The sequence below is a fragment of the Panthera pardus genome, unplaced genomic scaffold, assembly GCF_024362965.1.
Source record: "Panthera pardus isolate Hobbes unplaced genomic scaffold, ASM2436296v1 HiC_scaffold_10, whole genome shotgun sequence".
NCBI lineage: Eukaryota > Metazoa > Chordata > Mammalia > Carnivora > Felidae > Panthera > Panthera pardus.
Genome location: NW_026526655.1, coordinates 29,378,933 through 29,394,783, shown reverse-complemented (window position 1 = coordinate 29,394,783; position 15,851 = coordinate 29,378,933). Strand labels below are relative to the sequence as shown.

At 41.5% G+C, this 15,851-nt stretch overlaps 1 protein-coding gene across 1 annotated transcript in view; it reads right to left on the bottom strand.

The window, feature by feature from the left end:
• Window positions 1–15,851, bottom strand: part of DYTN (dystrotelin) — a 51,884-nt gene that overhangs the window by 900 nt on the left and 35,133 nt on the right. The window contains exons 10-11 of the mRNA XM_019445267.2: window positions 7,492–7,651; window positions 4,320–4,824 (exon numbers count right to left, since the gene is read on the bottom strand). Coding sequence (XP_019300812.2) covers window positions 4,320–4,824; window positions 7,492–7,651 — 665 coding nt within the window. The remainder of the gene's footprint in view (window positions 1–4,319; window positions 4,825–7,491; window positions 7,652–15,851) is intronic.

Genomic DNA, 15,851 nt, shown 5'->3' with positions numbered 1-15,851 from the left:
CCCTTTTGGTTCTGTTTCTCTGGAGCTTCCTGGCTAATAGAGTATATCAGGGATGGGGCCCAAGAATTTGCATTGCTAACATGGTCATAGGTGAGTCTGATGCCGTTGGTCTAGGGACCATGCTGTGAGAACCTCTGCTGTTTGGCTACTGATGAATAGTTTGAGCGGTGTCCTATGAAAAAAAAAGCAAAAGCAAGAACAATATAACTTAAGTTGAGAAAGGAAAGACATACAACCATACAGAGAAAAATGTCCTGTTCCTGCACTGTAAGGTAAATTCCTTTGCTGCAAGCTTAAGCAAATCGTTTGCTACTGATTTTCAACCCAGCATTTGGAATTTAAGGAGGTTTGGGGAACCTCTTCTACATGCTTTCTATTAAACTCTCATAGTCTCTTGAAATTCTGTTATCCTATCGTGATAATGAATGACTCTATTCAGTTAATGTGCACAACTGCCTAATTGACCATTAGGCTTACTGCGTTAGTCTTATCTTTTAAGTAATTTAAAGTTCATCTTAATTTCCAAACTGTGTTGACCCCTTAGCGCAGCTCCCATCTAAAAGAATAGTCAGCGACAGTGAGGCAGGGAAACGGAAGAGACCCTGTGAAAGAAAAAGCTGTGTTTTTCTTTTCCCCCTTCACTTCTTTTCCCGCTTCTATTCTTGCTAGGACCTGCACCCCCCACCCTACACATGCCTTAATGTGTGTCCTCCTTGTAAAGGACAAATTGATAATGATGTCTTTGGGGTCTTCCAGCATAATAGATGATATCTAAAGAATGACAGGGCAGAGCCATCATGTGCCTTTTCCAGACCACTGGTGCTAGATTATCTATCTTGATGCCAAGACTCCCTGGCTTCAGGGAATAAGTGCCTTACGATGGACACCTGCACTCTGTCCTTGTTCTGACCGGTTCCTGTGTGCCCGAGAGGACACGTGCACTGACTACAATTGCCAATAAAACCCCAGACCGAACCAAAGATGAGACTCCCTCTCTTCCTTTCCAAGTCTCTCAGACTCTCCATCTGTACCTCGCTCTTTATATCTTCAATAAATTCTGCTTTCACCTCCTGCTGGCTTGCATTTGATTTCCATCCTGCGTGAAGCCACGGACTCTCTTGGCAGGTCCTCAGAACCTGCTCTGGGTCCTCGGACCCAGCCTGCCTACATCACTAGGATGATCACAACACTGGGTAAATACGTTGACAATGAGTAAACCTTAGCCTGTTACAAACAATGGGACTTCCTAATTTTCCAGAGAATTCTCAAATTAAAAAAAAAAAACTGGGACAGTAAGATGATCAAAAACTTCCTGCTGTTATTTGATGCATCCATGACAGAGAAATAAAACAAAGGCAGCCAACACCCTAATTTAGTTTGTTGGCCTTTCCACACCTTCATCAGTGTGGTTATCATACCTCTGGCCCTGTTATGCCCTTTTGGTGTAATTTTGGCAAGCATGCAGAGATTATGCATAAATGACGGAGTGTACTTTTATAACCCATATCACCAATGGCTAAGAAGAATTTGCAAACAAGATCATATTCAAAACCAGAATGAATAAAGATATAAACTTACTCAGAAATATTTGAGTGAGGAGTGACAAGGTTTAGGAAATGCAAATAGCCATGAAGATTAACATAGATCCTCTGCTTGAAAGCATTAAGGAAACAGAGCTGCTCGAAAAGAAATAAGACTGTAAATTTAAATCTTGTCAATTAGCATTTGTGGGATCATCCTGAAGTATACACTACCATAATAACAAAAAGGGAAAATGCGTGCTCTCTTGCTAACATCCTAAGCACTTTTGTATACCTCCAGTAGAAACATCCTAATGATTATCCTTAAATTAACTTTTTGAGACATACTTTTTTTTTTTGGTATACTCTACAAGATTGGACGATGCTAACTGCACCTCTACACATTATTGCATCATCTAAATGTAGAAATAAGCTTTACCCTTTCATGATTTTCCTTTTAATGATATAATCATGTGTGTATACGTATGTATGTATGATTTTTATATATAGACTTTGATAAAGGAAATTAAAATATGCATGCATCTTTTAGTTTTAGGTATCAAACTGCACACGTGTTGGGATAATGTCTTCCCAATGTGTGTACTAGACCTAGCTTATTAGTGATCTGGAACGTGCAACACAGCCTGCTCCATTTGCAAGGGCTGTGAGGAATCAACAGCCCTAATAAGTTCAGTTGGAGAAACAAAACAAAAAATAAAAATGAGATGAAGATATCAAAGACTGGAAGATTTTTCTCGAATAAAAGCCAAATTTTTACGTGAAATTTTCCTGAAACCTTCAAGTGGATGTTGACTTTGCTTTGAGTACTCGTCATGACCCCAATGAAGTTAAAGTGGAAACACAGTGGGTGGAATCTTGTGCCGGCCTCAGAATCAAGCACAAGGAGTTCTCATCCTGTCTTTATCTCAGGCAGTCTGAGCATGCTTTGGGCATCTTGGTAATCGTGTTCTCTAATGCAAGGATTATAACTCCAACTCTTCTCACAGTGGAGATTTTCAGAATCACCAAATAATTACTTTATTGACTTGTTTCTACCAACTTCAGTATACGACCGACATTATGATGTACTGATTTTCCAGCTCACCGACTGTTACGGGTTGGATTGTGTCTCTTCCCAAATTCATATGTGGGTGTCCTAACCCCAGGACCTCAGGGTGTGAATATATTGGGAAACAGCTTCTTTAAAGAGTTAATTAAATTAAAATGAAGTTATACGGGCAGATCCTAATCCAATAGGAGTAGTGTCTTTATAGAAAGAGCAAATTTGGATAGGGATGTCCACAGAGGGATACCTTGATCTCAGACTTCAGCCTTCAGGCCTGTGAGAAAATTAATTTGTGATGTTTGAGCTACCCACTCTGTGGTAGGTGCTTTGTTATGGCAGCTCTAAAAAACTCACACGCCAATTGGGAAATATTTTGAGAAGCCCTCCTCGCACATCTCTAGATGGTCACTCAAGCACAAAAGATTTTAGGCTTTCAAAAAGGACATGGATATAGATATAGGGACAATATTAAGGCAACAAAACACTATAAATAAGATGCTATCAGGCCAAAACAGAAGAAATAACTATAGTAAAGAGCCTTTTAAATTTTAAAATTAAAATTTTAAGCTAAATTTTAACTTAATTTTCAAAAAGATTTTTATTTTTTCTTATTTTTTTCAAGATTTTTTAAAAAGAGCCTTCAGAATTTACCAAGGAGTCATAGCTTATGAAGAAGATGATGATGATAATGATGATAAATTCTACTACTTACATTGTAGAAACTTAATCAATTGTCTTCTGGAAGTACATCATTATTACCCCCATTTATTTATGTATTTATTTAATTTTTTTCCAATATATGTAGTTTATTGTCAAATTGGTTTCCATACAACACCCAGTGCTCATCCCAAAAGGTGCCCTCCTCAATACCCATCACCCACCCTCTCCTCCCTCCCACCCCCCATCAACCCTCAGTTTGTTCTCAGTTTTTAAGAGTCTCTTATGCTTTATTATTACCCCCATTTTTAAATGGTAATGTCAGGCTGCCCAATTATATTTGTGGCAGTACTATTGACAATAATAAGAGCAATAACAAAATTATCTATTTTTTGTTATTTACTTCTCTTCTATAATTTAATACTTTATAATGGAAATGCTTTCTAATTTAAATTTCACGTAAAAACTTGGCTTCTCTTCTAGGAGAGTCTTTTGGTCTTTGACATCTTCATATCGTTTTTATTTTTTGCTTTTGTTTCTCCAGTTTAGCTATGAAAGCTGCTTATTTCTAAAATGTTTGTAGCTATTTACTATTATGGAATGCTAGGATTGTGCCAGACGCTATAGTAAAATCTCTTACGGTCTATCACCTTTAGTGCTCACAAAAACCTTGTAAATTGGGCAACTCTAGACCTCAAGTTCAGAGATGCTACTGATGTCCAAACGATTCACAACTCTCACTCTTACTCACTAGATGAATTGTAGCTGTTGGGATAATGTTATAAAACAAAAGGCAGCCTGAGGGCGCCTGGGTGGCTCAGTCGGTTAAGTGTCCTACTTCGGCTCAGGTCATGATCTCACGGTTCGTGGGCTCAAGCCCACGCCGGGTTCTGGGCTGACAGCTCGGAGCCTGGAGCCTGCTTCGGATTCTGTGTCTCCCTCTCTCTGACCCTCCCCTGTTCATGCTCTATCTCCCTCTGTCTCAAAAATAAATAAACATTACAAATTTTTTTTTTTTAAAAAGGTAGCCTGAATCCTTGGCCGTTAACTTTTTCCAATGATTGTGAAAATCTTACCTGCTGGCACTTCTAGAGGGAAGGCATCTGTAAGTTTTGACAACAGTTCTTGCAGTTCCTTTTCCTCTAGCTCATCCTTTCCCTCCTGGATGTTAGGCATCTCTTTTCTGTCTGCAGTTGCCAGAGCATGACTGCTCATTTCAGGAACCATATGGGGGGTGTCCTGCAGCGATCCTTCCTGAGAACCGGGTAAGGAGCTAAAGATTTCCTTTGAGGTCTTTGGTGCTTGGCTTTGTGCCTTGCTGTTTTGTGTTGACTTCAGCGGCAAAAGGGCCTCTGGGGATTCTGAATTTGGTACAGCATGCTCTGCATTTGCTTGACTTTGGTGACTTTTGTCAGTCATGGTTGGGTAAGCGAAAGGTTCCCATTCTGAACAGGCTTCAGTGGCATTTGTGGCCTGGGAAGAATCTCCTCCCCTCCAAAACCTTCCATCCTTTCCGTGGTCACCCTTGGACATCGTATTTTGTTGGGAAGAAGATGAAGGGTGGAGTGGCTGCAACATTGCCTGGGTAAAGAAAACTTCATGAAGAAATCAACCTTTATCATACCCTTTTCATAAATACATTACGTTTTAATCTCCTAATCAGAAATTTTAATGCAAGATTTTTTTTTCTCCTTTGTAAATCATTTATTATTGATTTTATTTTATGCTGTTAATTCAATGTCCCTCTAAAACCGGCTACAAAAAGGACAGCAGTTCAGATTCTAAAATATCACAAGAACTTGGGAAAATTCTAGGTCCTAAATGTTCAGGTTCTAAAACTATCATAAGGAATTTCTGAGAACATCAGGATACCTTGAATTGTAGCTAAAATGTATTACAATAAAACACGTTCATAATGATCCATCTAGCTAGGTATGTTGGGGGGCTTCTAATAAGCCATGGGTATAGAATCTAGGGGGTGTGCACCCTATAAAGCACAATTCCCAAAGTGTGGTCCACAGATTCTCGGAAATCCCTAAGACCTTCTTAGAGGTCTGTGAGGTCAAAATTATTTGCCCGATGATACTTAGATATTATTTGCCTGTTCACTGTGTTGACATTTGCCCCGAGGGTACAGAGTCAAAAGTAAGGCTAAAGTAAGTAAGGGTAACACCGTTGGTGCCTTGGTACAAATCAAGGCAGCATCCAAGAGTGCTACTAGTCAGTAGTGTTCTTCACAATTATGCTCTCGCAGCTAAAATAAATAAATAAATAAATAAAAATAAAATAAAAATATCCTTGGTGGTATAACAAACATTTTCAGTTTTCTTAGTTATGACATGTATTTTTTAGGATGAAAAATGTACATGATGACATGTATTTTGTAGAATACATGTATGACATATGTAGGATGAAGTGGGAAGTGTGCAAAATACTTCTAATGTTACTGAAACACAAAAGTTGCCTTTTGGGTGAACGGATGGACTTGCAGACTGTTATGCAGACTTGGAAGTCTGGCAAACGTTTTCCAAAAATAGGTGAAGTGAGATTGTCACAGTAAGGAAGCAATTCACAGTATGTGTTGTCAATTTTAACAGGTGAGGCTTGTAGCAGAAACCAGATTTTAGAAAACTCGGATCTACCACCACGTGCATGATACCTTTCCAACCCGGAAAGAAAGACTTTCCTGATGAGCTTAATGGTGGTATTAATGAATGTGATTTGGCGGGGGCGGAGGAGGAAGGGTGGGTATTGTCTAATGGGAGGCAAGAAGTTTGGCTTAGCTCAGCGAACTTCCAAATTACCAGTGTATCGTGCTCCAATATCATGCATGGGTAGAAGCTTCATTCGAAGAGCACAACACAACATTGTATTTTAATGAAACAAGAGTGTGAGAGAGCAATGGCTTCAGATTCAAGGTTGCAACTCTCCTTTAAGAAACAATCACTTGTGTTTCGGTGCACTTCCAACGAAAAAGATCTCTAATGATTTGAAAAGCCTTTATTCAAACATTTTTCTCTTTTTCAACTGCAAATCTCTATAAGACCAGATTTCTTCATATACTTCAATAAAACATCTTGAATGAAGCAGTGAAGTCATGTCTTCTATTTATTTATTAACTTATTTATTTAATTAAAAAAATTTAATGTTTATTTACATTTTTTAATGTTTACTTTTGACACAGAGAGAGAGAGAGTGAGAAAGACAGAACGAGAGAAACACAGTGTGAGACGGTGAGGGGCAGAGAGAGAGACAGAGGGAGACACAGAATAGAATCTGAAGCAGGCTCCCGGCTCTGCACTATCAGCACAGAGCCCGACACAGGGCTTGAACCCGTGAACCATGAGATCATGCCCTGAGCTGATGTCAGACGCTTAACGAACTGACCCACCCAGGCGCCCCATGTCATGTCTTTTATTAAGCCAGGTATTAAAGAAATTTGTTTAAAAATGTGAAACAATGCCACTATTCTAAGGTTTTTTTTTTTTAAATATATAGTTACTATTTAAAATTGTTCCCTATGTAATGGGTTTACTACATTTTTTTTTAATTTTTATTTTTATTTTTTTTAATTTTTAAAAAAAAAATTTTTTTTTTTCAACGTTTTTTATTTATTTTTGGGACAGAGAGAGACAGAGCATGAACGGGGGAGGGGCAGAGAGAGAGGGAGACACAGAATCGGAAACAGGCTCCAGGCTCCGAGCCGTCAGCCCAGAGCCCGACGTGGGGCTCGAACTCACGGACCGTGAGATCGTGACCTGGCTGAAGTCGGACGCTTAACCGACTGCGCCACCCAGGCGCCCCAAGTTTACTACATTTTTAAATTCAGTAATAAACTTTTAAGCCACCTCTCGCTTTTATTTTTGATCATGGTAAAGAGCAATAGATATAACCCACAAAAGCTCCTTGAGATCCTCAAATTTTTTTTAAGAATGTAAAAAGGATGCAGAGACCAAAAGGCTAATCAGTGCTGTAAAGGACCACTTTGCTCTAGATCTATAGTTTCTAAATTGCACTGATAACCACACCAGCCACCAATTCTCCCAATGGCATTGCCTTCAGGAAGGGGAAGGACACAGTCTGGAGAGGATAAGAGTGGGAGGAGTGAGGGAATGGAGAGAGGAGGCAGGGAAGAGAAGAGGCCGATCAGAGTGAGGTGAGAAGCTTCAGGCAGAAGTCCCTCCACTGGCCAGAGGATTTGAGGTCAGATTTCTGGACGGTCCAGATGGTATCTCCCACACTGCCTACCTGTAGATGCTGCCCCATCTGCTGTAGCTGGGTCCACAGACTATCCTGGTTGGCCGTGAGTTGGTGAATCTTTGTTTCAAATCGGCAACTTTTTTCTTTCTGGGCGGCATATATGGCTTGCAACTTGTCTTTGTATCGGTTTAACTGTTTTTTAAGGACTCTGCAAAGAGGACAGGCATGAGTAGGAAGGGCAAGAGGCCAGCACACTCACCAGAGCCCTAGCAAGATGTACCGTGAGTCCTCTCTGTGGGAAGATACTGGAGGAGCCTGTGCCTTGACTATTACTTAACCTTGATCAATGCTGTTTTATACTGTTTGACAATATGGTCACCATATACCACTGCCTTACGTCTCTTATATATACACACAATTCCATTAAGAATTTCATTGGCATTAGAGGTGTTTTAGAAAACTCATCATGCATGTTATGGGTTGCTTTTGACAGCATACCTTCACTAGCTAGTTGCATTTGAAATTTGACCTTATTCATTATCATTTTGTCTGGAATCACTCCATTTAGAAAGACAGTATACATGTCATGGCTAAACACCTAGCAGGGCAGGGAGGGACCAGGACAGGGAGGGAACAACGAGGCAGGCAATTCATGAATTGTGGGTCTGTTTTGGTTCCTCTTCCTAAATGCAGTTGTTTATGGGTTTAAGAAAGAACCAGGCAGTCAGGGAAATTCTTTTAAAACACAAACCAGATCATGTCAGTCCTCTGCTCAAAATCCTCCAAGGGTCCCCTTCCTTGTTTAGAGCCAAAGTCCTTCAGAGGCAGACAAGGCCCAGCAGTTGGCCAAGAGCCCCCTTTCCTCTTTGGCCTCCCTCTGCTTCCCCTCTGGCTCACTCACTGCCAGCCACACAGAGCTCTTGGCTACTCTCAACACACCCGTCTGCCCTTTTGGTCCTTCTGCCTGGAACCCTCCTTCCTCTCCTCACCCTCTCACTGTCATTGCTCAACATTGCATTTTCAGTGAGGTGATCCCTGACTGCCTTACTTGATGAAATGTTCTGAATCTCTCTGTTAAGTCCATCAGGTCCAGTGTGTCATTCAAAGCTATTGTTTCCTTGTTGATTTTCTGCTTAGATGATGTATCCATTAGTGTAAGAGGAGCTTTAAAGTCCCCTATCAATGAGTTTCTTTATGTTTGTGATTAATTGATTTAGATATTTGGGTTCATTAAGTTAGGGGCATAAACATTTACAATTGTTAGATCTTCTTGGTGGACCTCTAAATTATGATATAATGCCCTTCTTCATCTCTTGTTACAGGGTTTGTTTTAAAATCTAGTTTGTCTGATATAAGCATTGCTACTTTGGCTTTCTTTTGATGTCCATTAGCATGATAGATGGTTCTCCATCCCCTTACTTTCAGTCTGCAGGTGTCTTTACTGAAATGAGTCTCTCGTAGGCAGCATATAGATGAATCTTATTTTTTAATCCATTCTGATATCCTATGTCTTTTGACTGGAGCCTTTAGTCCATTTACATTCATGGTGATTATTGAAACATAAATTTAGTGTCTTTGTGTTATCTGTAGTGTTGGTGTTTCTGGTGATGATTTCTGGTCCTTTCTAGTCTTTGCTGCTTTTGGTCTTTTTTTTTTCTCCACTCAAAGAGTGCCCCTTAAAATTTCTTGTAGGACTGGTTTAGTGGTCACAAACGCCTTTCATTTTTATTTGTCTGGGAAACTCTCTATTTCTCCTTCTATTTTGAATGACAGCCTTCCTGGATAAAGAATTCTTGGCTGCACATTTTTTCTGATTCAGCATGTTTAATATATCTTGCTACTCTTTTCTGATCTGCCGAGTTTCTGTGGACAGATCTGCTGTGAACTGACCTGATCTGTCTTCCCTTGTAGGTTAGGGACTTCCCTCCCCACCCCACCCCCACCCCCCTGCTGCTTTCTTTCCTTGTCTGCGTATTTTGTGAATTTGACTATGATATATCTTGGTGATGGCAGGCTTTTTTTGAGTTTAATGGGAGTTCTCTGTGCTTCTTGGATTTTGATGTCTGTGGTTTTCCCCAGATTAAGGAAGTTTTCAGTTATAACTTGCTCACATAAATCTTCTGCCCCTTTTTTCTTGCTTCATCTTCTGGGACACCTGTGATTTGAATGTTACTACATTTTAATAAATTGCTGAGTTCCTTAAGGCTACCTTCATGACCACTGACCTGTGTTTTCCCCTTCTTTTCAGCTTCATTATTTCCCGTAATTTTACTTCTATACCACAAATTCACTCCTCTGCCTCATCCATCCTCATTTTTATGGCCTCTGTGTGGGTTTGCATCTCAGTTATAGAATTTTTAATTTTGGCCTGACTAGATTTTAGTTCTTTTATCTCTGCAGAAAGGGATTCTCTGGTGATTTCTATGCTTTTTTCAATCACAGGTAGTATCCTTATAACTGTTGTTTTAAACTCTAGTTCGGCATCTTACTTATGTCTGCATTGATTAAATCCTTGGCTGTCATTTCTTCCTTTTCTTTCTTTAGAGGTAAATTCCTCCATCTTGTCATTTTGGGGGGGGAAACATAATAATAATAATAATAATAATAATAGAATAAAATAAAATAAAAATTGAAAACCTGAAAACATAAAATAAGGGAAGCTAGCTCCTAGGTGTGTTTTGGTCTGTTTGTTAAGAGAAGCTTGATAGAAAAAAGAGAAAAGAAGAGAGAAAAAAAAATTAAAAATTAAAAAATAAAAAATAAAACAATTTTGCTCTTTCTGTATCCAAGAAATAAAAGAAAAACAATAGAAAAAACAAAACAAAACAGAAGCAGCGGCAACAACAAAAAACAAACAAAACACCCAAATGAAGCTAGATCCAGTTTCCCCTAGAGCTGAAACTTTGCAGGAGTCTATGGTCAGTAGACTGAACTCGTGGAAGGGATCTAGGCTGGTCTTCTAAGGGAGGGGCCTGCCTCTATGGTTCTCAGTTCTCAAGCCCACTTGCTTAGCCGAGAGGTGTCTGGAGGTCACAGCCGGGCAGGGCTTGGTGTAATGGCTCCATTCTCCACTTGGTGGCGCTGTATAGCGCACTGGGGTCAATCACTGTTGGTGGGCTAATAGCGAAAATGCCTTCACCATTCTCTCTAGTCTCCAGAGCAGGAAGTTCACACTCTCACAGGCGTGCGATCAGTCACCCCTCCTGTGTCCCCACTTCCGCCAGCTCCCCATCTGCCCCCTATGTCCAAGCTGTTTGCCTACCAGGCGGTGCCTCTCTCCAAAATTTTTATCTCAGGCCTGGCTGTGTTTCAAAATCCCACCATTTAGAGACTCCAGCTGGTCAGACCTGCAGTGATCTTCTGGGGGAGGGTCTCCTCGTGTTGTGGCTGGTGCCGCTTGTCCCAAGAAATAGTCACGTTACTGTACTGTGGCAACAGATCAGATTTATGGTAAATCACAACACCTGGCCGGGGCTAGGGTTTGCTGCCCTCAGCCGGCGTCTTTGTTCCTATACTGGTGACCTTGGCTAGATCGGAGGGAAGATGGCGGCATAGGAGGACGCTGGGCTCACTGCATCCTGCTGATCACTTAGATTCCACCTACACCTGCCTAAATAACCCAGAAAACTGCCAGAAGACAAGCAGAACGGAGTCTCCAGAGCCAAGCGCAGATGAGAGGCCCACGGAAGAGGGTAGGAAGGGCAGCAAGGCGGTGCGCCTACACGGACTGGTGGGAGGGAGCCGGGGTGGAGGGGCAGCCCACTGGCCAAGCAGAGCCCACGAGTCTGGCTTGCAAAAGCAGAGGGGCCAGGCGGAGTGTGTTCTGACAGCAAGCGGGACTTAACATCTGGAAGGTTATAAGTTAACAGCTCTGCTCAGAGAGTGGGAAGGCTGAAGGACAATGGGAGGGAGAGTTGCTGAGCCCCGGACGGCAGAGTGCAGCTTGGCGGGGAACAAAGGCATTCGCCAGCACCAATTCCCTCACCCATCCCCCAGCCAAAATCCCAAAGGGAACCAGTTCCTTCCAGGGAACTTGCTTGCACCGTGCAAACACCCAATGCTGTGCTTCTGCAGACCCACACCTCCGGTGGCAGGCCTGACTCCTTCCCGGTGCCACAGGGCCCCTCCCGAAGCGGATCTCCGAAGGATAAGTGAGCTGAGCCTGCCCCTCCCGCCCCCGTGCACCTTGCCCATCCACCCCAGCTAATATGCCAGATCCCCAGCACCACAGCCTGGCAGTGTGCAAGTAGCCCAGACGGGCCACACCACCCCACAGTGAATCCCGCCCCTAGGAGAGGGGAAGAGAAGGTACACACCAGTCTGATGGTGGCCCCAGCGGTGGGCTGGAGGCAGACATCAGGTCTGACTGCGGCCCCGCCCACCAACACGAGTTATTCAAGTCAGCACAGGGGAAGTGCGCCGCAGTCCCGCACCACTCCAGGGACTGTCCAAAATGATGAAACGGGAGAATTCCCCTCAAAAGAATCTCCAGGAAATAACAACAGCTAATGAACTGATCAAAAAGGATTTCAACCGTATAACAGAAAGTGAATTTAGAATAATGGTCATAAAATTAATCTCTGGGCTTGAAAACAGTACAGAGGACAGCAGAGAATCTATTGCTACAGAGATCATGGGACTAAGGAACAGTCAGGAGGAGCTAAAAAATGCTATAAACAGGCTGCAAAATAAAATGGAAACGACCACAGTTTGGATTGAAGAGGCAGAGGAGAGAATAGGTGAACTAGAAGATAAAGTTATGGAAAAAGAGGAAGCTGAGAAAAAGAGAGATAAAAAAATCCAGGAGTATGAGGGGAAAATTAGAGAACTAAGTGATGCACTAAAGAGAAATAATCTACACATAATTGGTATTCCAGAGGAGGAAGAGAGAGGGAAAGGTGCTGAAGGTGTACTTGAAGAAATCATAGCTGAGAACTTCCCTGATCTGGGGAAGGAAAAAGGCATTGAAATCCAAGAGGCACAGAGAACTCCCTTCAGACGTAACTTGAATTGATCTTCTGCACGACATATCATAGTGAAATTGGCAAAATACAAGGATAAAGAGAAAATTCTGAAAGCAGCTAGGGATAAAAACTCTCTAACATATAAAGGGAGACCTATAAGACTTGTGACCGATCTCTCTACTGAAACTTGGCAGGCCAGAAAGGAATGGCAGGAGATCTTCAATGTGATGAACAGAAAAAAATATGCAGCCGAGAATCCTTTATCCAGCAAGTCTGTCATTTAGAATAGAAGGAGAGATAAAGGTCTTCCCAAACTAACAAAAACGACGAAGGAATTCGTCACCACTAAGCCAGCCCTACAAGAGATCCTAAGGGGGATCCTGTGAGACAAAGTACCAGAGACATCGCTACAAGCATAAAACATACAGACATCACAATGACTCTAAACCCATATCTTTCTATAATAACATTGAACGTAAATGGATTAAATGTGCCAACCAAAAGACATAGGGTATCAGAATGGATAAAAAAACAAGACCCATCTATTTGCTGTCTACAAGAGACTCATTTTAGACCTGAGGACACCTTCAGATTGAGAGCGAGGGGATGGAGAACTATTTATCATGCTACTGGAAGTCAAAAGAAAGCTGGAGTAGCCATACTTATATCAGACAAACTAGACTTTAAATTAAAGGCTGTAGCAAGAGATGAAGAAGGGCATTATATAATAATTACAGGGTCTATCCATCAGGAAGAGCTAACAATTATAAATGTCTATGCACCGAATACGGGAGCCCCAAATATATAAAACAATTACTCACAAACACAAGCAACCTTATTGGTAAGAATGTGGTCATTGCAGGGGACTTTAACACGCCACTTACAGAAATAGATAGATCATCTAGACACACGGTCAATAAAGAAACAAGGGCCCTGAATGACACACTGGATCAGATGGACTTGACAGATGTATTTAGAACTCTGCATCCCAAAGCAACAGAATATACTTTCTTCTCAAGTGCACATGGAACATTCTCCAAGATAGATCACATACTGGGTCACAAAACAGCCCTTCATAAGTATACAAGAACTGAGATCATACCATGCATACTTTCAGACCACAATGCTATGAAGCTTGAAATCAACCACAGGAAAAAGTCTGAAAAACCTCCAAAAGCACGGAGGTCAAAGAACACCCTGTTAAAGAATGAGTGGGTCAACCAGGCAATTAGAGAAGAAATTTAAAAATATATGGAAACAAACGAAAATGAAAATACAACAATCCAAACGCTTTGGGATGCAGCGAAGGCAGTCCTGAGAGGAAAATACATTGCAATCCAGGCCTATCTCAAGAAACAAGAAAAATTCCAAATACAAAATCTAACAGCATACCAAAAGGAAATAGAAGCAGAACAGCAAAGACAGCCTAAACCCAGCAGAAGAAGAGAAATAATAAAGATCAGAGTAGAAATAAACAATATAGAATCTAAAAAAACTGTAGAGCAGATCAACGAAACCAAGAGCTGGTTTTTTGAAAAAATAAACAAAATTGACAAAACTCTAGCCAGGCTTCTCAAAAAGAAAAGGGAGATGACCTAAATAGATAAAATCATGAATGAAAATGGAATTATTACAACCTATACTGGTGACCTTGGTGGCTCGATGGCACCTGTGGGATCTTTTGCCCACGGAGAGGCTGTAGCACCTCTACCAAATGCACGGGGAACCACTGCTACCTGTGCGACCCAGGGGATCCTCAGACCGCACTACAGCTGACCTCTGAAGTTTCAAACTCTGTACTCTGCCGTTTATAAAAAACTGGCGGTACTGAATCCGTCTCCTTCCTCCCCGCTCCCGTCAGTGGTTTGGGCGAACAGGTTTCTTGCGCAGTCCTCTGTGCCTGTTTTCACTTTCTCTCTAGCCGCTTTCCGGGGCTTTGGGGTGGAGTGCTTTCCTGTGCAAACCCGAAGCACTGCTCTCTTTCCCTCTTTCTCCTTTCTTGGAAAATGGCTTCCACTGCTTTTCTCCCCTAGGTCGCCTCCCTGCACCACTACCTGCCCGTGTTCTCTCCCTCAAATTATGCGGATTGTTCTGTTTATCATCGGATCTCTTTCCTATGTGTTCAAAATGGTTTGATGTTGATCTAGCTGTGATTGAGGGATGAGACAAACCCAGGGTCCCTTTACTACTCTGCCACCTTAACTTCTCCTAGTGGCTCCTGGACTGCCCTACTTGAAATTGCAAAAACCCGACCTCCAGCACCTCACATCCCCTTCCCTAGTTATTTGTCTTCTTAGCTTTCTGCATGTCTCATTGCTACGGAGCTTGATAAAGCCTTAGATTTTGGACTTAGTCTCCAGCCTTCAAACCTCCAGACACTCACATTATATGACATACGATATATTTTACTTGTTATTTTACGTATACCTTACTTATTCTATTACTTAATAATGTCTTACTGTCTCTTTATTCTGGCAAATTTTTTTCTTCTGGTTTGCTTGTTGCCATATTCCCAGGCCCAGGCCTAAAATAGTCCCGGTGACGGAGTATGTGTACAATTAAAACTGGCAGAATGAAGTACAATCTTCTTCTTTAATCAGCACGGTTGGCATATGGGTGGAATTTGTAGGAATCAAATTGTCGGTGGCAAACGCAACAAGATTTCTCAGCGTTAGAACCTCTGAAATTCCTAATTACCATAGGTCTTGGAGAGGCCTTGGGGTCTGGTTTGGGCTCCCGCCTAAAGTGGGCATCTCTGAAGGAGAGCCCTCACACTTATCGGCAATCACACTCAGATGAAAAGGGAGTCTGGCTCTAATATCCTTGATTATAATTGGAGTTTCAAATGTATCTTTATGATGGGTTTTTCAGAAAGGAGTCAGTCCAGGGACTTGAAGCACACAACAAAGATATATCCTCAGAAGTCACTCTGGACAGTTTTCTAGACACTGTTGTGCTTATTACAGCCATTAGTGGCATCAGTTTCTCTTTTTTTTCCTATGCTGGTCACTGTCCCCATCTCCCAAGCTTAATGGAACCAGCCCGATGATTTCTGTTCTGCTTAACTCAAATAGAACCAAAGTCTCCTTTTACCTTCGTATTGGGCTTAGTATTTCTCTGTTTAAGGGATTTCTTCTTAATAATAATAAAAAAACATGGTGATATATTTGTAGAAATTTTTCCACTCCCTGTGGAGTGCATTAACGGATTCGTGAGTTCTCCACAGTTCATTCCTGATGCTGACCACAGTCTAGAGGAGCAAGAAATACAGAATGTGAGTGTTTGTCTTTTGGTTTGAATTTAACCCACATTCCTTGCAATTCATCTTAGGAACATGATAATGAGATATGTACGTATTCTAATATATATAATGTATATCATACATATATGAAATACAGTCTATTTCAAGAAGTGAGTGGTGTTTGGGTTTAGGTTCATATACAA